Source organism: Triticum urartu, chromosome 5 (assembly GCF_003073215.2).
Source record: "Triticum urartu cultivar G1812 chromosome 5, Tu2.1, whole genome shotgun sequence".
In the NCBI taxonomy this organism is placed as follows: domain Eukaryota; kingdom Viridiplantae; phylum Streptophyta; class Magnoliopsida; order Poales; family Poaceae; genus Triticum; species Triticum urartu.
The window spans coordinates 81,966,869-81,988,085 of record NC_053026.1 but is presented as its reverse complement, the minus strand read 5'-3'; the positions used below and the strand labels follow the sequence as shown (position 1 = coordinate 81,988,085).

General features: G+C 49.1%; 1 protein-coding gene across 1 annotated transcript; it reads right to left on the bottom strand.

The window, feature by feature from the left end:
* Positions 1-843: 843 nt before the first annotated feature.
* Positions 844-12,917, bottom strand: LOC125507999 (probable methionine--tRNA ligase). The gene is made up of 18 exons (XM_048672543.1): positions 12,754-12,917; positions 12,336-12,499; positions 12,077-12,221; positions 11,677-11,830; positions 11,440-11,595; positions 11,077-11,307; positions 10,859-11,002; positions 10,015-10,105; positions 3,346-3,452; positions 3,139-3,253; positions 2,835-2,953; positions 2,648-2,713; positions 2,435-2,563; positions 2,206-2,349; positions 2,003-2,129; positions 1,530-1,747; positions 1,332-1,433; positions 844-1,226 (listed from the first exon to the last, which is right to left on the bottom strand). Exons 2-18 carry the CDS (start codon positions 12,442-12,444, stop codon positions 996-998), a joined length of 2,388 nt encoding a protein of 795 aa, XP_048528500.1. The 5' UTR covers positions 12,445-12,499; positions 12,754-12,917; the 3' UTR covers positions 844-995.
* Positions 12,918-21,217: the final 8,300 nt, after the last annotated feature.

The window sequence follows — 21,217 nt, the reverse complement described above, 5'->3', positions numbered from 1 at the left end:
CCTGGTAGAGCGAGATTGCAGTGTTTAGCACGGAGGCAAGGGAGACGAGGGTTGACTGTTAACATCTAGTGCACCACAGCACCAGCGTAGAGGGAGTACCCAACACTACGCACTGCACTGTAAACATCGCAACCTCTGCAGCTTTACAGTACGAGCAACATGCAACCACTCCCTCCGTCCCATAATGTAGCTTTTTGAAGCTACTGTAGTGTCAAAAAAGGTCATCTATTACGGGAGGGAGGCGGTACCAACCAATCATGTCTTTTCCATATAGGGTTAATAGGGTAGAACCACAGTACCACACAGTATATGGCTGCACGGTTCCATGGAAAATGGATTAGAGCCAGACGGCTACTGCTCATCTAACCTGGCCTTCTAAGCAGCAAAGATAAGACTTTTTTTTTCTAGAGAAAGCGAAGCTCCAGAGCCGAAAGTCCCATTCTGCTTAAATGGGCTCCAGAGACAAAAGTCCTATTCTGATCCCAAGCTCAAATGGGCTCCAGAGACCAGAGAGATATGCTAGAGCTAGACTTGTACTCCCTCCGTTCCTAAATATAAGTATTTTTAGAGATTCCAATATGAACTACATACGGAGCAGAATGAGTGAATCTAAACTCTTAAAAGTGTCTATATACATACATACGAAGTCCATATTGAAATGTCTAAAAAGACTTATATTTAGGAACGGAGGGAGTATGGGCCTCCCAACAGCTGGGGGCTTTTAAGTTCAGCTGGAAACGTACCTATATAAGAGATTGCTCCTGAGATTGAGCCAAACATACACTCAGGAAAAGAAAAGAAAAAAAGCAAAAGAACAAGAGGAAAGAGAGACTGAGACAAACATACCAAAAAAATGTATGTTTTCAATCACAATCGTGTGCAGAGCAGTACCCGAAAGACACATCAAAAATTCCCCCAAAAAGAGTAAATCAGCAATATTGACTTTCAATGAAATCAGACAGCGACTCAGTCAGACTGCAGATTGGACACTATGCCTAGCGGATGTCCCCATTCGCTATGGTCTTGACCTTGCATACCCCAGCCGAAGTTGTGAACGGAACATCTTTGTAGCACGCCACAAGCTCACCGTTGCTGTGCAGATCAGCGGATAACTTCTCCCAGGTTTTGCTTTTGGCGTTAAGAGAAGCCTCAGGTTCACCAGAGAACCCGGCAAAGGTCACCTTCTCCCCGACAGCAGCGGATTCTGGAGGCTCAACCAACTCAACCTAAACTTTCAAATGTCAGTTTCCACCAACCAAACTGGCTGCTGCCACTGTACTTTCATGATGCTTTATCAAACAGAGAGCGCATGAGAGGCAAACGTTCCTTACCTTTGAGTGGTCCTCGCTTGATGCAGCCAAAACCATAGCAAGTGACTTTATACCACGCATTGCCACCGGTTTAAGATTGCAGAGCACGCACACTTTCCGGTTCTGCTCATTCGTACCAGAAATTGCAAAATTAGGGAGGCAAGACCACCATGGCATAGACCAATGTCGTGACTAGAAATGATTCTCAGAAAGACAGACCTGCATTTCCTCAAGAGGGATGAATTTGACAAGGCCGCTAACCACTGTTCTTGGTGCCTCTTCTCCAACATCGATCTCTTCTACGTAAAGTGAATCGGCATCTGGATGCTTCTCTGCTTTTCTGATAAGCCCTACCCGAATATCCAGCTTGGCAACTGAGGCATCCTCTGCTGTCTTTGATTTCGAACCACCAGATTGTTTCTTCTTTGAACTTCCCTCTGGATACGAAAGCGAGACAAGGAAATTTGAGAATGAATTTCTCGAATTATGAAATTGGTTCAGCAGAAGATAACTCAAGAGCACTTCAAGCGTAAGAAAAATGCCGCACTATGCACCGGTGTTTTCAAGAGAACATACAAATTGCATAAAAGTGAGCCACAAAGAAAATCCTGTTTCTAGATTGCCACAGGAGAAAACTGTTCTCCCATGTAATTCACACACAAAAAAACATATAGTAAGAATTTCACAAGTACCAGATAATTTTGTGCCCTTGAGCTTATCAGCAACTTTCTTGGCCTCGGCGTCAGATTGTGCCTTTGAGATCCTTTCAGCTTGGCTGCCAGCGAATTTGATCCTAAACGCCTCAACTTCTTCATCTTTCTGCATTATTTCAAGTTACGAGATATAAAAGCAGGGCCAACTAATAAATTTCTTTTAAAAAAATGCAAATACGCACCAGTTCCTTAAATAGAGGAACTGGCTTTCCTATTTTGTGTCCTGCTGATATAAAATCCCAGGGTCTTTTAGCCTTGGCAGTTTCTCCTTTATCATCACAGAATGACAGATCTTCATCTGGGGACATATTTAATTGTCGCAGCACCTTATAAAGAAACAAACATAAGAGTGAGTTCAGGCAAAGGGGGTCTATTAACAGAAACTCTTAAACATGAAAAAGAGGATTATACTTCTCTAGAAAAGGAAGGCATAAAAGGCTCCAGCAGACAGGCAAGGAGATAGACAACACCAACTGAAGTTTTCATTACGATGGCACAGGCTGCTGGATCTTCCTTATAAAGCCTCCAAAATTGGCTCTCCTGTATTCAACAATTAGCAAGTCAAAGATATAACAGTGCTATTTAGAAACACAAATGGAAACCAAGACAAAGAAATGTATTTACTTGCAAATATGCATTTCCATCACTAGAAATCGCCATTGCACTCTTAAGTCCTTGTTTCAATTTAACCTGTAGCAAAAGGAGTGAGCATTCTGTTTCAGATCCTAGTAGCTGGCACAATGAAACAACACAAAACTAGACAGGAAGCAGGAAATTGTGCCATTTCACATGGTTCAAGTAAATTAATGACCTTCTCCATTGCTTCAAGATATTGTTCAACCCATTTATTAGTTTTTTCTGCAAGCGCGTTGGTCAATGTATGTGACTCGGCATTAGGAGCATCAGGTATGATGGAGTCGTATCCAGCTCCTACCAGAAAAGAAGATCAAAAATCAACTTAACGGAAGTGCCACAGAAAGGGGATAACCGGATGAGGATGTAGTATGGTAGTAAATCACAGATAATCAAGATAAATTGGAAGAGAAAATACAAAAATCAACTGATAATACTTCTAGACAGTTAGATGGCAGGTGCAAGATTCTCCCATGACTAACCAGCTGGTTTTGCAACAAAGCTTAACACACGGTTGATGAAGTTTCCCAGGTTGTTCAGCAACTCGCTGTTCAATTTAGCTTGTAAATCAGCCCAAGTGAACAGTGTATCTGATACCTGAACACCCAAAACAGAAGTCAAATTAAAATATTGCAATGAATGTCATTATTAGATATTTCAAATCCATTAAACAAAATGTCTATACAAACCTCAGGGCGGTTCATAAGCAAGTAGTATCGCCATACTTCAGATGGAATATTAGTAACCTTCGCATCGTTGCCAAAGACACCAATACCATGACTCTTGGAAAATTTTCCTATAGATGTGAGGAATATTTAGCTATTATCAAGGGAATAAACATACATAATGTGCCATATTATATATGAATCTACTTCGGGGTAATTTTTGAATCAGGTCCATGCAAAACAGTGTCTCGATCATGCTGGACCATATCTTAGTCCATATATGCTGTTTAGCCAAACAAAAAGGATAAGAGATGCCATAACGGCATAACCCGATGTCTTCAAACCATTCATCCAATTTCATGATAATACTCTGGTGGCAGGAGAACAAGGGAGCGGTCGTGAAGCATGACCCGTAATGAAAACATGGCCCACTGCTTAATAATACCAAGCAACAATATAAGTACACAAACCTATACAGCTAGTCATTCTGGGACCGGAAAAGAAAGAGGCATGTTTAGGTTGAGGAAGGTGTCGATTACTTCTGCAGCATGAAGTGCATCACAATGCACCACAGCTCACAGTGCAAACATGGGCCAAGTACCGGGCAATATGCTCTGGAAAAAGAAATTGCGCTTCGGGAAGCCCAGGTCCAAGAGCCTCTGCAATTGCAGGGGAGTAAACGGAACATGTATTTCTATGGTGTAAACAAATGCAGCTGGATATGCTTGTGGTAGGGCTAGGGTTCCTACCGGCTCTACTCCGTAGGTTATACGGGCAGAACAGCGAGGGTTGGGGGCGAGGGCGGCGGCTCCGGCGCGTGGGCGCCGTCGCGAGGTAGAAGAGGGCGGCGCGGCTAGGGCAAGGTGCGGCTAGGGTTTCCGGCTCCTCTGGAGCCGGGCAATAGGATAGAACTATCTTTATTGCTTAATTCCAAAAGGTATCTTACAATCTAATATTTATAACCTGAAAACGACTAGCCTAAGATAACTTGTGGGCCAAGCCCTTAATCTACTGCCCAGCGGGCCTCCTCCGGTTGTATTGTAAACCGGTCATAACATCTCTCCCCGCCTGCACAAACAGCTCGTCCTCGAGCTGAAAGTCTGGATAGTGTTGGCGGAAATCCTCACGTGGCTCCCAAGTAGCTTCCTCCACAGGAAGACCCGCCCACTGGATCAAGATGAACCATACCCCGCGACGAAGTTGCGCCTTCAACACCTTCTCTGGCTCCGGAAGAAGACGTCCATTGACGGTCGGGGGAAGCGCTGGTGGAGCCGCCGGTGGCTCTCCATGAAAAGGCTTGAGCAGCCCCACATGAAACACATCGTGGATGCGAGCGCCAACCGGCAGCTGAAGACGATAGGCCACCTGCCCAATGCGCTCCAAGATGGCAAAGGGTCCCGCGTAGCGAGGCCCGAGCTTGCGCTTCGCGTGCGGGTCGAGTGACTGCGTAGAGCGGTGAAGAAGACGCAGCCACACCCAATCACCCACCGCGAACTCCGCCTCGCGATGGTGGTTGTTGTAGTAATGTTGCGCCAGCTGCTGAGCCTGAAGGAGACGCTGACGGACCTCCGCAAGCATCTCGTCACGGGTGCGAATAAGGTCGCCCGCGGCCTCCGTCCTCGCCGTAGCCGGGTCCATCGGCAAGATCGGCGGAGGTGGCCGCCCGTAGACCACCTCAAATGGTGTCGCACGCAGGCAGAGTGGTAGGAGGTGTTGTAGCAGTACTCCGCCCATGCGAGCCAATCCACCCAAGCGCGAGGCCGATCACCAGTAACACAGCGTAAATACATGGCGATCACCTTGTTAACCACCTCCGATTGGCCGTCCGTCTGGGGATGGAAGGCCGTGCTGAAGCGGAGCTTAACGCCCGCCATCCTAAAGAGATCGCGCCAGACATGGCCTGTGAACACCGTGTCGCGATCACTGACGATCGAAGCAGGAAACCCGTGCAGACGGACGATACCGTCGAAGAAGGCCCGGGCCACGGACGCGCCGGTGTATGGATGCCCCAGCGCGATGAAGTGAGCATACTTGGAGAAGCGGTCGACCACCGTGAGATGACCGACTTGCCCCACCTTGGGAAGGCCCTCGATGAAGTCCATGGAGATATCCGCCCAAACCTGAGACGGCACCTCCAGGGTAGAAGACCAGCCGCCGTAGAGTCTCCGTCTTGTTGCGCTGACACGTCGACAAGACGCACCCCAATCGCGACGAGGGCACGATCACCAGGAATGTAGAAGTCGGCACGGAGACGATGGAGGGTTTTCTGCACACCCTCATGGCCAGCCGAGTGAGCTAGCAGCAAGACCTGGTGACGGAGATCATCATGGGATGGAACGAAGACACGGCGCCCATGGACCAGCAAGCCGTCGGAGAGGCGCCATGGCTCCTCCAGGTCACCGGCCGCCAACTGCTGCTGCAGGAGAACCGCGTCGGCGGCGCTCGCGGTGGCCCGGCAAATGTCGTCAAAGAGGCCGAAAGTCGGCCCTGGGCGGATGCAGAGTGCCCGCCCCTCGGAGTCGCCGGTGACGGAGTCGAGGTCGGCATCGCGGCGGGATAAGGCATCGGCCACGGTGTTAAGACGACCCAGGCGATACTCGACGGAGAAATCAAAGCCGAAGAGCTTGCTAATCCACTGATGCTGGGGCACGGTGGAGAGCCTCTGATCCAGCAAGAACTTGAGGCTGTAGTGGTCCGTGCGAATCTGAAAAGACCGGCCCCACAGATAGGGCCGCCAATGGCGCACCGCCTGCACCAAGCCAATGAGCTCCCGCTCGTACGCCGCGAGCTTGAAGATGGCGCGGAGCAAGGCCGGCTGAAAGAAAGGCAGAGCCATCGCCCTGATGAAGCACGAGCGCCGAACCCCACCCGAGGCGTCACAGTCCACCATGAACGCGGTCGAAAGTCCGGCATCTGAAGAACGGGCCCCGTCGTGAGGGCCCCCTTGAGGGCCTCGAAGGCTGTCGTCGCCTCCGATCCCAGGCGAAGCGTCACGGCGCAACAACCGCGTGAGTGGAGAAGCGATGACCAAACTCCCGGATGAACTTCCGGTAGTAGCCCGCGAGGCCGAGAAACCGCGAAGAGCCCGCGGAGTGCGGCGTCGGCCAGGCAGCGACGGCCGCCACCTTGTCGGCGTCCATAGCCACCCCGTCGGCCGAGATGACATGGCCGAGGTAGGCGACGAAGGCGTCCCGAACGAGCACTTCGAGCGCTTAAGATGGAGATGGTGCGCCCGAAGCTCGTTGAAGACGATGGGACGTGCTGGAGGTGCTCGGCCCAGGTGGCGCTGTATAAATGATCATCAAAGAAAACAAGCACAAACCGCGTAAGTAGGGCGGAGGACGTCGTTCATCAGGCCTGAAAGTCGCCGGGCGTTGGTGAGGCAAAGGCATCACCAAGAACTCGAAGTGGCGTGATGAGTCCGAAACGCCGTCTTGGCGATGTATCGGGTGCATGCGCACCTGGTGGTACCCGACCGGAGATCGAGTTTGGTGAAGAAGCGCGCCCGTGAGCTCATCGGAGCTCATCGACCACCGGAATAGGGAACTTATCCTTGAGTGTGACAGCATTAAGGGCACGGTAGTCGATGCAGAAACGCCATGTGCCGTCTGACTTGGACGAGAAGCACCGGCGGTAAACGGTGAAGTGGATAGCCGGATGCTGCCCGCCGCGAGCATGAGCGCACACTGCCGCTCCAACTCATCCTTCTGCAATTGCGGATAGCGGTAAGGCCGTACCGCCACCGGTGCAGAGCCTGGCAGAAGATGTATACGGTGATCGTACGCGCTGGGGGCGGCAGCCCCTGTGGCTCGGTGAAGATGTCGTCGTGCTACTGTAGGAGGCTCTCCAATAGTGGGTGCTCGGCCATGGCCGTGGTCACGGCGAGCTGGAGTGGAGGGGTGGGTGCGGCACCCCCAATGCCGGCCCACCGAATGCGGCGGCCTAACCGCCAGAAGGTCATCGTCAGCGCGTCGAAATCCCAGAGAATAGGACCAAGAGTGCGCAAGAAGTCGACGCCGAGGATGAAGTCGAAGCAGCCAGTCGATGCCGCGGCAGGTGATGGAGAATTGCTCACGCCAATAGTGAGTATGTTATGTGTCTATTGGTTATTCTGTTTTACAATCTATTTCATTATTTGTGTTTAGGAATTGGTGGATATAATTTGTGTTACATTTTCTCGCAGTTGATTTGGTTTTTACTCATTATTATTGATATATTTTTATTAGATTACGTTGTGGTAGCCACTGAAGCCGAATGCACAAGACGCTGGCCTGGTGACATTAAGGTTAGATCGGTGAAGTGCTCGTCACCAATAGTGATGGGCACGTCGTCAGGCGACCCGTGGCAGCGGAGCGGTCACCATTAGCGACGGTGACCCGCACTGTACCGCCTCCTGTGTAATGCCAGGCGCCGCATGGTGGTCTCCGGCAGGAAGTTATGTGTGGACCCTGTGTCCACTAGGGCCACCAGCGCTCCCTGGATCATGACCGGTAAGAGCATCGTCCGTTCATCACGGATGCCGGCCAGCGCGTGTAGGGACACCACAAGGGCAGGGGCCGGGGCGGGCGCGGGTGCCGCTGCGGGCTCCGCAAGGGCTGGGGCCGAGGCCATCCTCCAGTGGCTCCTCCTCAGACTCGTCTGTCGTCTCCAAGTAGAAGAGGCGGGGACAGACATGACCTGGTGCATAGGGCGCATCACAGTTGAAGCACAAGCCCAGTCGCCGGCGTTCCAACTGTTCCCTGGGTGAGGCGCCTGAATGGCCGCGTCGGTGCCGGGGCGGCTGCCGGACACGGCTGTGTGGGACGCCGGTGCCGCCGGAGACGGACGGGGAAGCTATCGGCCCCCACGTGGCGCAGATGGATGCGTCACGGCCTGGGCGCGCTGCTCGAACGCCCGGGCATAGTACATGGCCGTCTGAAGGTCTTGGGGCCCCTTCATCTCGACGTCCACGCGGATGTGGTCGGGGAGACCGCCGATGAAAAGTTCCGCCCGCTGTAAGGCCGTCACACCGGGTGCGTGGCACTCCAGGGCCTGGAAGCGATCGGCAAAGTCCTGCACCGTGGAGGTGAACGGCAGACGGCCCAACTCGGCCAAGCGGCTCCCGCGTATCGGTGGCCCAAAACGAAGAAGGCACAGCTCTCGGAAACGATCCCACGGGGGCATGCCGCCCTCGTCCTGTTCGAGGGCGTAGTACCATATCTGGGCGGCCCCGCGGAGATGGTAGGATGCCAGCCAGGTCCGTTCCGACGCGGGCGTGCGCTGGCCGCAAAAGAACTGGTCACACTGGTTGAGCCAGTTAAGCGGGTCGTCGGAGCCATCGTATGTGGCGAAGTCGATCTTGGCGAACCGGGGCGGCTGCTGGTGTGGCGTGCCCTGGCCCACTGCCTCAGCGGTGCGGAGGGCGGATGATGGCGCACAGGCCATGGTGGAAGGCCCGGCGTAGTTCCCAGCGGCGCCCGACACCGCGGGCTGCAGCGGAAAATCGGACGGTGGGCGGGTCTCCGGGTAGGCCGATGGCTGTCCGTTGAGCCAGCCGGGGAGTGGCGAAGGGGGCGACGGGAAGGGGACTCTGTATGGGAGCCCGCTCGGCGAAGACCTGCCCAGGTTAGGGCTGGGCGGGGCCGGTGGAGGACCCTGCTCCGAGGCCGCTGGAAGGTAGGGCGCGACGGAGGACGGCGCGGCCGGCGGTCCAGGTGGGCCACTGCGGTCCCGTGGTGGCGAGAGTGGCGGGGCTGCCGGCGCGATCTGCGGCGGCCACTGCGGCCAAGGCGGCGGTGCGGCCGCTGGGCGCGGGAAGCGCCGGGTAGCCTCCGGTGATGGCCCCCGGTGCCGAGTACCACGGAAGCGCCTGCTGACCCGCGGCCATGGCTGGATGGAGTGGTGGGGGCGGCCCGTACGGACCTGCCAGGTAGAGGCGGATCCCTTGAACCGCGGTGACGAGGTCGTTGAGGACGCCCGCCATGGCCTCCGGCGTGAACTGTTGCGGCTGCGGGGGAGGTGATGGCGGCGGCGAGTGTTGGACGGGGGCCGTGTGGCTGCCCTTGGCCCGGCGTGGTGCCGGGTGCCGTTAGGACCGGCGCTGAGAGCGACGCCAGGTGGTGCCCGCCGAGAGCGAGGCCGTGACGCCCGGCGCAGAGGCGGCGGTGGTGGAGGAGTTGGCGGGCAGCGGTGGTGGTGGCGGTGGAATTGGCGGAGACATGGTCGAAACCCGGTTACCTGATACCAAATTGGTAGGGCTAGGGTTCCTACCGGCTCTACTCCGTAGGTTATACGGGCAGAACAGCGAGGGTTGGGGGCGAGGGCGGCGGCTCCGGCGCGTGGGCGCCGTCGCGAGGAAGAAGAGGGCGGCGCGGCTAGGGCAAGGTGCGGCTAGGGTTTCCGGCTCCTCTGGAGCCGGGCAATAGGATAGAACTATCTTTATTGCTTAATTCCAAAAGGTATCTTACAATCTAATATTTATAACCTGAAAACGACTAGCCTAAGATAACTTGTGGGCCAAGCCCTTAATCTACTGCCCAGCGGGCCTCCTCCGGTTGTATTGTAAACCGGTCATAACAGCTTGACTGATAAATCTCTTGAAAGTCAATAGGACTTTCAGCTCAGGTAAACAGGAAAGTGTTAACCAAATATGAATGACTAGCATGAACTGTGCGACAATCAAGCGTTAGGTTCAAACAAAAATGTGGAACGTACCTGCTTCATAGTTCAAATATTCAGTAACGCTTATGGTTTTCATCATTGTCCAGTTTTCACCAGTTCCCAGTAGTGTTGAAGGGAACATGACCTGAAAATTACATTTTAACAAATAAGTAACTCATGGAAAAGAAGTACAGGCATTAAACGAAAAGCCAGTATACACATGCTATCCATACATTTCAATACAGCTCGCATTAGACTGGCTTCTTAAAGGATAATTTTTCAATTTCTAAAAGTACTAATTACTTGCAACGAAAGCAAACTTTTTCGAGCTATAACAGAAAATTCATGCCAGAATTGGCTAAAGCACACCAAATGCAACTGACCCTTGAATACTGTTTGTGTGTTTGCAGCTTTTGCGTGATTTAACTATTACTTATAAAAAAATCAATATTATAAAAAAATCCTTATAAAAATAATGCCGAACAATCACAGTACTCCACTGAATAGAGGGTCAAATATTCAGCAAGAAATCATAATTTGCATTTTTTTACAGTCCTATTTTGTGGTGAAAACAAACCCACTGGCTGGGAATACTATTGTCCTGAATTACCAGTTGAACAAAACTTAATTTACAAATATATGCGCTAACATAGGTATGTTTGGATGGTATCCAAAACTCACCCTACAAATATTTGGTCGTGTCCAAAATTTTGTTATTTTGTTGGATGGTTGACGGGATTTTTGGCTTGCCAATGCCTCTTTGGCAACTCTAGTTCATCTTTCTTGCCATATTGACCAAAATTTTGGCTAGCGAAATGAAGCCAAATAACTACTAAATTCATGCCAAAACAAGCTTGAATAACTAAAGAAGGTGTTCACCATATCATAGACATCATACCGTGTGAAATGGCACATTATCTTTACCCATGAACTGGAACAACTCTACATTATCAGGATCCTTCCACCACTTCTCCCAATCAGGCGTATATGATGCTGTGATAGATATGTACCCAATTGGTGCATCAAACCAGACATAGAACACCTGCAAACAATCATAAATGAGAAATAAGATAAATGCATAACAGCAGAATATCTTGATATCTGATATGCCCAAACCTTGTCTTTATACTTCTCATGTGGAACAGGAACTCCCCATTTAAGATCTCTGGTGATACAGCGTTGCTTTAACCCTTCCTTCAACCATGCGTTTGTTGCTTGAATAGCATTTTGACTCCACATACCAGCTACTGAAGTGTTGTTAATATAGTTTACCAGCTTATCACTCAATAGAGGAAGCTCCAAAAATAAGTGATCTGTGTCACGAATACGTGGAGCATTCTTACAGACCTAAAAAACAGAAACAGAACAGGAAGGTTATCATACGCAGTTTCACAAGTACACACCTTGTGCGCTCAGGTAAATCATAATGGTACGCTGAACACAACTAAATATATTACAATAAGTATTGTGCATGCTTACCTTGCACTTTGGATCAATTAACTCGGTTGGGTTCAACAATTTGCTGCAGTTTTCACATTGATCGCCTCTTGCCGCTTCATAGTTACAGCCCTCAGTCGGACATTTCCCCTCCACGAGCCTATCGGCTAAGAATCGTTCACACGTGTCACAATAAAGCTGCAAAGCAGAAGATATTATATAACAGAAACAGCATGCAGAGATGAATATATGCAAGACCAGGCTAGGAATTAGCTGCACCTGCTGCATGGTATTCTCCGTGAGCCATTTGTTCTCCATCAGTTTATGGAAAATTGCCTGGCAGACTTCTGTCTGTTCAGGAGCAGATGTCCGCCCAAACTTGTCAAACTTTATGTCAAACCACTTGTAAACCTCGTCATGGATAACATGGTACCTACATTTTCAGCCGGGAAAGCTTACTATGAATAAAATGCTTTCATTATTCATATTTACTATCAAAAATTTACTAGCCAGGTGTGTAAGCATATCACAGGTTGATAACTGAAACTTTTGTGCATATGTGTGTGTAGTGCAATTCAAAGCAGTGTTGGATAGATTTCATAACAGTCAATTTCCGAATCCTGTAACAAACAAACCAAAACTTAACTAAAAAAGCATCGAGAAGTAAAGGCTCTCTCACTTGTCACAGATCTCCTTGGGCGAGCACTTCTCCTCCAAGGCCTTGGTCTCGGTGGCCGTCCCGTACTCGTCGGTGCCGCATATGTAGATCGCGTTGTACCCTCGCAGCCGACAGTACCGCGCGAACACGTCGGCGCTGAGCACGCCTGCAGGTGACGACCAAAACCGAAACCATCAGAAAAACAAAAGGGCGGGGAACAGCGAGAGTTCGAGGCAACAAAATTGGGGGAGGAGATAGCACAGCAGAAGGGGGTGCTCACATCCGATGATGTTCCCCAGGTGTGGGACGTTGTTGACATAGGGCAACGCGCTGGTGATGAGTATGTTGCGACGGCCGGGGATCGGAAGCTTCGGTGGTGGTGACGCCATGGGGAGGGACGAGAGGTTTATCCGTTTAGGGTTAGGAGACTTGGGCGTGTTCGGTCTGCAACAGCAAGCAATCAAGCAAACAATCATCAGATCTCCAGCAGCAAGCAACAGTCAAATAGCAGCCACAACAGCAGGCCTTCAGGTGGATCAACACCACGCAGCGGCGTCGGCGGCAGCACACAGCAGCTGGGTCAGCGACCATCACAGGCACAGACTAGCCGGCGGCAGAGCAAGTCGCCGCCGCTCCGCGCGCTGGTAACCCCTAAAATCCTAGGTGGTCGGAGAGGGGAGCGGGAGAGAGGGACTCACCTCCTGGCCGGGATGCAGCCGCCGCCGTCGATGACCACCAGGGAGCGGGAGGAGGGACTCACCTTCTGGCTTTTCGTTCGGCAGCCTCGCTTCTCGCCCAGGTCGCTGGACGGGCCGCGCAATCCATTTTTTTTTTTGTCTCAGCCCATTCAGCTGGTGAAGCGACCGTTGCAGCCCGTGGGAAGCCAGCTGGGAGAGAGGATGCAGACTAAAAAAAACTATGTATTTGCTTTTCTTTTCTTCTCCGATTTAGCAGTGTACAGAGAGCGTTTTCTGTGAAAATTTTGTGTTCTTGCACAGAAAATAGTTACGGCATAAATTTAGAATGATCTAAATTAGAAAGTAACATGAAAAATATATAGCATGATTTAGGTCAAATTTTGGACATTTTGCGCAGAATAAAAGCCTCGTATGTGTACCACCAACCAATCCTCGCATTTGCATAAGTTTGCAAACCAAAAGGCGCAAATCCAATTCAGCTCTTGGAACCATATGCTCTTGTGCACCAAATATAGATTTTCCAAATGACAAAAAAATATGTGTCACATCAAAATGTTACCTGCAAATTTTTAAGGGGAAAGCTTAAATTTTTCACCTATGCAAAAAAAAAAAACAAGTCAAACGCCAAATGTTACCTCTAAATGTTACACTTAATCTTTTTTTACTAATGAAGCATGCTCTCCCGTTTTGCATGGAAATTTTTAAACATACTTGTTACACTAACATAAACATCTAAAAAAATTATATTTGCTATTTTTAAAATTTACTATTTATTTGGGAGTGTACGCTTCTAGAGCCAAAACAGACATCCCACCAAAAGGGCACATGCATGTCTCTAACATCAACAATGACGTACCAACTTAGAGCAATGGTGGTAGCTAATTATTGCCTAAATGCATCCATGTCATGACCATTACCTATTATAGTTGCATGTGAAGGAGCAACATATTTCCTTTATCTTTCCAGAATTGTTGGCACGTAGTCCAGGTCCATGTCAACAAAGTAAATATCTTCTCCATCATGAAAGCAAACATAATTGTGCAATGTCAAACTAGCGGCAAACAACCATCTTTATTGCTAGCAGACAATTCCTCTGAAAGCGTGCACTGATGACACCGATATATGGCGATGCATAAAACGCACAATCCCTTTGCTCATCCAAGCAAGCAAATTTAGTGTAGATGATGGCAGCAGGACCTCCTTTTGGCTTGATGGTTGGTTAGGTAGAGGCAGACTTCTCCATTTTTTTCCTGCACTTTATACCTTCACTAAAGATAAATCATGCACCGTGGCTACACTGTTTGTTGATGGATAATGGGATATTCAGTTGCACCATAACCTTTCAGACACGTCCGCTCAGAAAATGCAGGCTTTATTCAACTGCCTTCGGCGGAGCGATTATGCTGGGAAAACTTTCCTCCAGGAGGAGGGAATCGAAGCCCTCACCATCACCAATGACCCTTTCATCGTGGATGTCTCATCTTTATCAACATCTTCACCATCACCCTCTCATCTATAAAACCCTAGTTCATCTCTTGTGTTCACTCTTTGTATCAAACCTCGTATTAGTACCGGGGGTGTTGTGTAACGCCCTCGATGCGGCTATATCTCCCACGTGTCGAAGCACGACTTAGAGGCATAACCGCATTAAAAGCAATGTCGCAAGTAAGGCAATCTTCACAACATCCCATGTAAATAGATAATAAAAGGGAAGGTACATAGTTGGCTTACACTCGCCACGTCAAACAAAGTACATAAATAGCATTACATCATCCAATCACTCATGGTCCGACTACGGTACCAAAATAAAAGATCAACCCAACATGCGACACGGTTCCGATCGTCCCAACTGGGCACCACTACTGATCATCAGGGAAAGACACGTAGTAACGGCGTGAGTCCTCGTCGAACTCCCACTTGAGATCAAGCGCGTCATCTGGTACGGAGTCATCAGGCCCTGCATCTGGTTTGGAAGTAATCTGTGAGCCACAGGGACTCAGCAATCTCGCACCTTCGCGATCAAAACTATTTAAGCTTATAGGTAAGGCAAGGTAATAGGTGGAGCTGCAGCAAGCGACTAGCATATATGGTGGCTAACCTGTACGCAAGGGAGAGCGAGAAGAGAAGGCAAAGCGCGAACGAATAACTAGATAACAACCTGCGGCAAGCATTACTCCAACACCGTGTTCACTTCCTGGACTCCGCCGAGAAGAGACCATCACGGTAACTCACACAGTTGATTCATTTTAATTAAGTTTAGGTTCAAGTTATCTACAACCGGACATTAACAAATTCCCATCTGCCCATAACCGCGGGCATGGCTTTCGAAAGTTCAAATCCCTGCAGGGGAGTCCCAACTTAGCCCATGACAAGCTCTCACGGTTAACGAAGGATATACCTTCTCCCGAGACATTCCGATCAGACTCGGCATCCTGGTTCTACAAGACACTTCGACAAGTTAAAACAAATCCAGCAACACCGCCCGAATGTGCCGACAAATCCCGATAGGAGCTGCACATATCTCGTTCTCAGGGCACACTCAGATTGTCCAAACTTCCGGTAGGCCAGCCCAGAGTTGCCCCTGGTGGCCACCGGCGGCTGACGAGGTGGACCAACACTCAGAGGAGCACTGGCCCGGGGGGGTTTAAATAAGATGACCCTTGGGCTCCGGAAACCCAAGGGAAAAAGAGGCTAGGTGGCAAATGGTAAAACCAAGGTTGGGCATTGCTGGAAAAACTTTATTCAAGGCGAACTGTCAAGGGGTTCCCATTATCACCCAACCGCGTAAGGAACGCAAAATCCGGAAACATAACACCGATATGACGGAAACTAGGGCGGAAAGAGTGGAACAAAACACTAGGAAAAGGCCGAGCCTTCCACCCTTTACCAAGTATATAGATGCATTAAGATAACAAGATAATATAGTGATATCCCAACAAGTAAATAATGTTCCAACAAGGAACGGTCTGCAATCTTCACCTGCAACTAGCAACGCTATAAGAGGGGCTGAGCAAAGCGGCAACATAGTCAATCAACGGTTTGCTAGGACATGGTGGGTTAGAGGTTTGACATGGCAATCTGGGAGGCATGATAAGCAAGTCGTAGGCATCGTAGAATAGGCATAGCAAAAGAGCGAGCATCTAGCAAAGCAAAGATAGAAGTGATTTCGAGGGTATGATCATCTTGCCTGCAAAGTTGTCAGAGTTGACTAGATCCTCGAAAGCAAACTCAACGGGATCCTCGTTAGCAAACTCGTCTCCCGGCTCTACCCAAACAAGAAAAACAAGCAAAAAGAACACAATCAACCACGTGCACAACCCAAGCAACAAGATGCAAACATGGTATGCTATGCGGGATGCGATATGTGATGCATATGCAAGATTTGACAAGGAATAATTGAACCTGGCCTCAACTTGAAAATCCAAGTGTGCCACTGGAAAGGTGAGGTGATTTCGGTTGAAATCGATATAAAGAACACCGGAATCGGAGACACGGTTTGGAAATGGCAAGCAATTCAAATATGGCACCGGTCTGCGATATACAGCAAGTAGCCATCTAAATGCAACAAGTTAAGCATGCTACATCACCCAAATATGACAAAAAAATACATGGCGGGGATCCATTCATAATGCTTAACAAAATATGAACACTGAGCTACGGCCAAATCATCCATTAACAGGTTCAAACAAGCATGGCAAAAGTGCAATTGGTAAACAGATTTCAGACTTAGTGAAATTAACACTTGTCTGGAATTTCAGATCAGGTAGCACACTTTGGAGCATGAAAACTAGATGCTACAGGAACTTAACATGTCAAAGCAAGACATAACATGCAGATACTCAAAGAGCTTAACAAAAGTCCCTTAGTGACCTTGAGCCAAAAGGGATCAAAAAATACAATTGAAAGCATGTGAACATGGCAAAAACATAATCATATCTCAGACTTAGTGAAAAACTAGAGCATGCAAATCAGATATCAAGTAGGCATGTTTACGAGCTCGATGCACTCACTACAGAGCATGTCATGACAATCTAAGCATACACCCATCAAGAATGCACATTATACAAGCTAGACATGACAAGAATAATAACATAGCATGCACGGATCAACTACAACATCCTCGGCAAAATCGCTAACAAGTAGACAATCTGCCCAGATTCACGAAATAGCAAAAGTAGAGCTCGATTGACTCAAGCTAGGTTGCTCCATAATTGCAAACAAAGACAGGTAGTAAACCAAGGCCGCTTGGCAAGTCTCGGTCCAATCCGGAAATGTTTAATCCCCACACACGAAAGAAAGGTAGAAAAGACCACCGGAGGAGAACGAAGCGCCGGAATGCAAAATGGACAACGGGGAAAATGCTCGGATGCATGAGACGAACACGTATGCAAATGTAATGCACATGATGACATGATATGAGATGCATGACAACAACAACAACACACGGAGACAAAAACCCGAACCCGAGAAAATAAAATAACTTAACGCCGGAAACGGCAAGAGTTGGATTACATATTAGGTAAATCATATCCGGGGTGTTACAACACTCCACCACTACGAAAGGATCTCGTCCCGAGATCTAGGACTGGAACAACGTCGGGTACTCAGAACGGAGGTGATCCTCGCGTTCCCAGGTGGCTTCACGGTCGGAATGGTGTGACCACTTGACTTTGAGGAATTTGATTGACTTATTATGAGTCTTGCGTTCAGTCTCTTCAAGAATAGCAACGGGGTGCTCACGATAAGAGAGATATTCTTGGAGCTCAATGTCTTCGAAGTTGACGGTGCGGTCAGGAGTCTTGAAGCACTTGCGGAGCTGAGAGACATGGAACACGTCGTGCACATTTGCAAAGTTTGAAGGAAGCTCGAGTTGATAGACGAGATCGCCTCTCTTGCTGACGATCTTGAAAGGACCCACGTATCTAGGGGCAAGCTGCCCTTTGATACCAAAGCGACGAGTATCTTTCATTGGAGAGACGCGGAGGTACACATGATCTCCGATCTCGAAAGCCAAATCACGGTGCTTACTATCATAATAGCTCTTCTGGTGCGATTGCGCTGCTTTGAGGTTATCACGAATGACTTTGCACATTTCCTCTGCCTCTGTGATTAAGTCATTTCCAAAAAGTTTACGTTCGCTGGTTTCAGACCAGTTGAGAGGGGTACGGCACTTCCTGCCATAGAGAATTTCAAATGGGGCCTTGCCCGAACTTGCTTGAAAACTGTTGTTGTAGGAGAATTCAGCATATGGAAGACAATCTTCCCACTTCATGCCGAAGGAGATCACACAAGCCCTGAGCATATCTTCAAGAATCTGATTGACACGCTCGACTTGACCTCTAGTTTGAGGATGGAAAGCTGTGCTGAAGCGGATGTTGGTGCCCATGGCCTTCTGAAAAGACTCCCAAAACTTGGAGGTAAAGATGCTGCCACGGTCTGAAGAGATCACCTGTGGAATACCGTGCAGAGAGACAATCCGAGAGGTATAGAGCTCCGCCAATTGAGCTGCAGTGATTGACTCTTTGATAGGCAGAAAGTGAGCCACTTTAGTGAGTTTGTCGATGACAACGAATATAGCATCATTGCTACGCTTGGACTTTGGAAAGCCAGTCACGAAGTCCATCTCAATGTGGTCAAACTTCCATTCTGGAATGGCAAGAGGTTGGAGGAGACCAGCTGGCCTTTGGTGTTCTGCCTTCACTCTTCTGCAGACATCACACTCATTCACGAACTGAGCAATCTCGCGCTTCATTCGATTCCACCAATAAGCCTGCTTGAGGTCCTGATACATCTTCGTACTCCCAGGGTGGATGGAGAGGAGTGAATTGTGAGCCTCGTTCATGATAACCTTACGAAGATCACCTTTGGCACAACAATACGATCCTCGAAGAAGAGAGTATCCTTGTCGTCAAGGCGGTAGCACTTGTACTTGGGTTGACTCTTGGCAATCCCAATCTTCACCCTCTTCACCATAGCATCAAGAAGTTGAGCCTCGCGAATCTGGTCTTCCAAGGTAGGAGAGACTTGAAGGTTGGCGAGGAAACCTTGAGGAACAACTTGCAGATTTAGTTTGCGGAAAGCTTCGCAAAGCTCAGGTTGATAAGGCTTGAGAATCAGACTGTTGCAATAAGCCTTCCTGCTCAATGCGTCAGCAATCACATTGGCCTTGCCTGGAGTATACTCGATACTAGGATTATACTCTTGAATCATTTTGACCCATCGAGTCTGCCTGAGGTTGAGATTAGGCTGAGTGAAGATGTACTTGAGACTCTTGTGGTCAGTGAAGATGTCCACTTTTCTTCCCAATAAGAGATGTCTCCAAGTTAAAAGAGCATGCACAACTGCCGCCAAATCGAGGTCATGAGTAGGGTAGTTCTTCTCGTTGGGCTTCAACTGGCGGGAGGTATAAGCCACAACTTTCTTCTCTTGCATCAACACTGCACCGAGACCTTGGAGAGAGGCATCGCAGAAGACCTCGAACGGTTTGGATTCATCGGGAGGAGTCAGCACTGGAGCAGTGACCAATTTCTCTTTCAAAGTGTTGAAAGCAATGTCACACTCCGGAGACCAAACGTACTTGACGTGCTTCTGGAGAAGATTTGAGAGAGGCTTCGCGATCTTTAAAAAGTTCTCAACGAACCTTCGACAGTAGCTTGCGAGACCGAGGAAGCTACGGAGTTGCTTCACGTTCTGAGGTGGTTCCCAATTCACAATTGCGGACACCTTCTCAGGATTCACCGCAATGCCCTTGGCAGAGATGATATGCCCAAGATAAAGAACCTCATCGAGCCAAAACTCGCACTTGGAGAACTTGGCGTAGAACTGGTGTTCCCTGAGCTTATCAAGCACCAAACGCAAGTGCTTGGCATGATCTTCCTTGTTCTTCGAAAAGACCAGAATGTCGTCGAGATAGACCAAAACGAAGTCATTGGTGTAGGCGTTGAAGATGAAGTTCATCATGCGAGAGAAAGTCGGAGGAGCGTTGACGAGGCCAAAAGACATGACAGTGTATTCATATGAACCATAGCTTGTTCTGAAAGCCGTCTTGGGAATATCTTGCTCACGGATTCGAATCTGGTGATAGCCCATACGGAGATCAAGCTTGGAGAATACTTGGGCACCTTTGAGTTGTTCGAACAGCTCGTTGATGTTGGGAAGTGGGTATTTGTTCTTGATAGTCTTCTTGTTCAATGGACGGTAGTCAACACAAATTCGGTCCCTTCCATCCTTCTTCTTCACAAAAAGAACTCCACAACCCCACGGAGAAGAACTAGGTCGGATGAGACCCATACGTTCTTGAATATCGAGTTGTTTCTTCAGCTCCTTCAACTCTTCAGGTCCGAGCTTGTAGGGACGCTTGCACACTGGTTCCGTGCCAGGATCAAGATCGATGACGAATTCAACTGGCCGGTGCGGAGGCATTCCTGGAAGCTCTTCTGGAAAGACGTCTTGATATTCGCAAACGACTGGAATTTGAGAGATGGCATCCAGTTCACCCTTCTCATTGAGAGAAAACAGACGGATGGTATTATCCCGAGCAACAAAGACAATTACATCCTCAGACGAATGAGTCAATTGAATCTACCTGGCTGCACAATCAAGCTGAGCCTTGTGCTTAGAAAGCCAATCCATCCCGAGAATAAGATCAATATCCGAGTTACCAAGGACCATTAGAGAAGCCAGAAACTTGAAATCACCCATCATGATAGAAATATCTGGAATCTCGTGGTTAGCGAGCAGACATTTACCCGGAGAAACAACTGCTAACGGTTTATGCATAACTTGGGAAGACAACTCATGCTTAGATGCAAAAGGTTTCGAGATGAAACAATGCGATGCACCAGTGTCAAAAAGTACTTTTGCAGGAACATCGTTAACAGGTAGGTTACCCATGATGACATCTGACGAGTCCTCTGCCTGAGCTGCATTCATCAGATTGACCTTGGCGTGCTTGGGGTTATGCTTGACCACAGCTGTACTTGCCGATCTCACAGGAGGAGGAGGAGGAGGGAGACGCCTCTGATTGAAGCATTTGTTGGCATAGTGACCCTTCTATTGGCACTTGTTGCACGTGACCTCTGAAAGCGGACAGTGATACGGAGCACTCGATCTTGAAGCTTGAGACGAAGTCTTGTTCTGAAAGCCAGGGTTGGGTGGGTGGGAAGATCCACTGCCACCTTTGCTCTTCTGCTGATACGGCTGACGGAATGGAGGAGGAGGAGGAAGCCAATACTTCTGCTGCTTAGCCACTTGAGTAGAGGAAGAAGGAGTAACATCTCTGACTCGCTTCTTGGAAGCATCACACCTCAGTTGAGCAGCCTCTTGCTTCAATGCTATGTTGTAGAACTCATCGTACCTCAAGGGCTCAAAGAGAACAAGAGCTAGCTGGATTTCTTCTCTGAGACCACCCCTGAACTGGTATATCATGCTCTTCTCGTCAGGGACGTCCTGCTTAGCAAAGCGG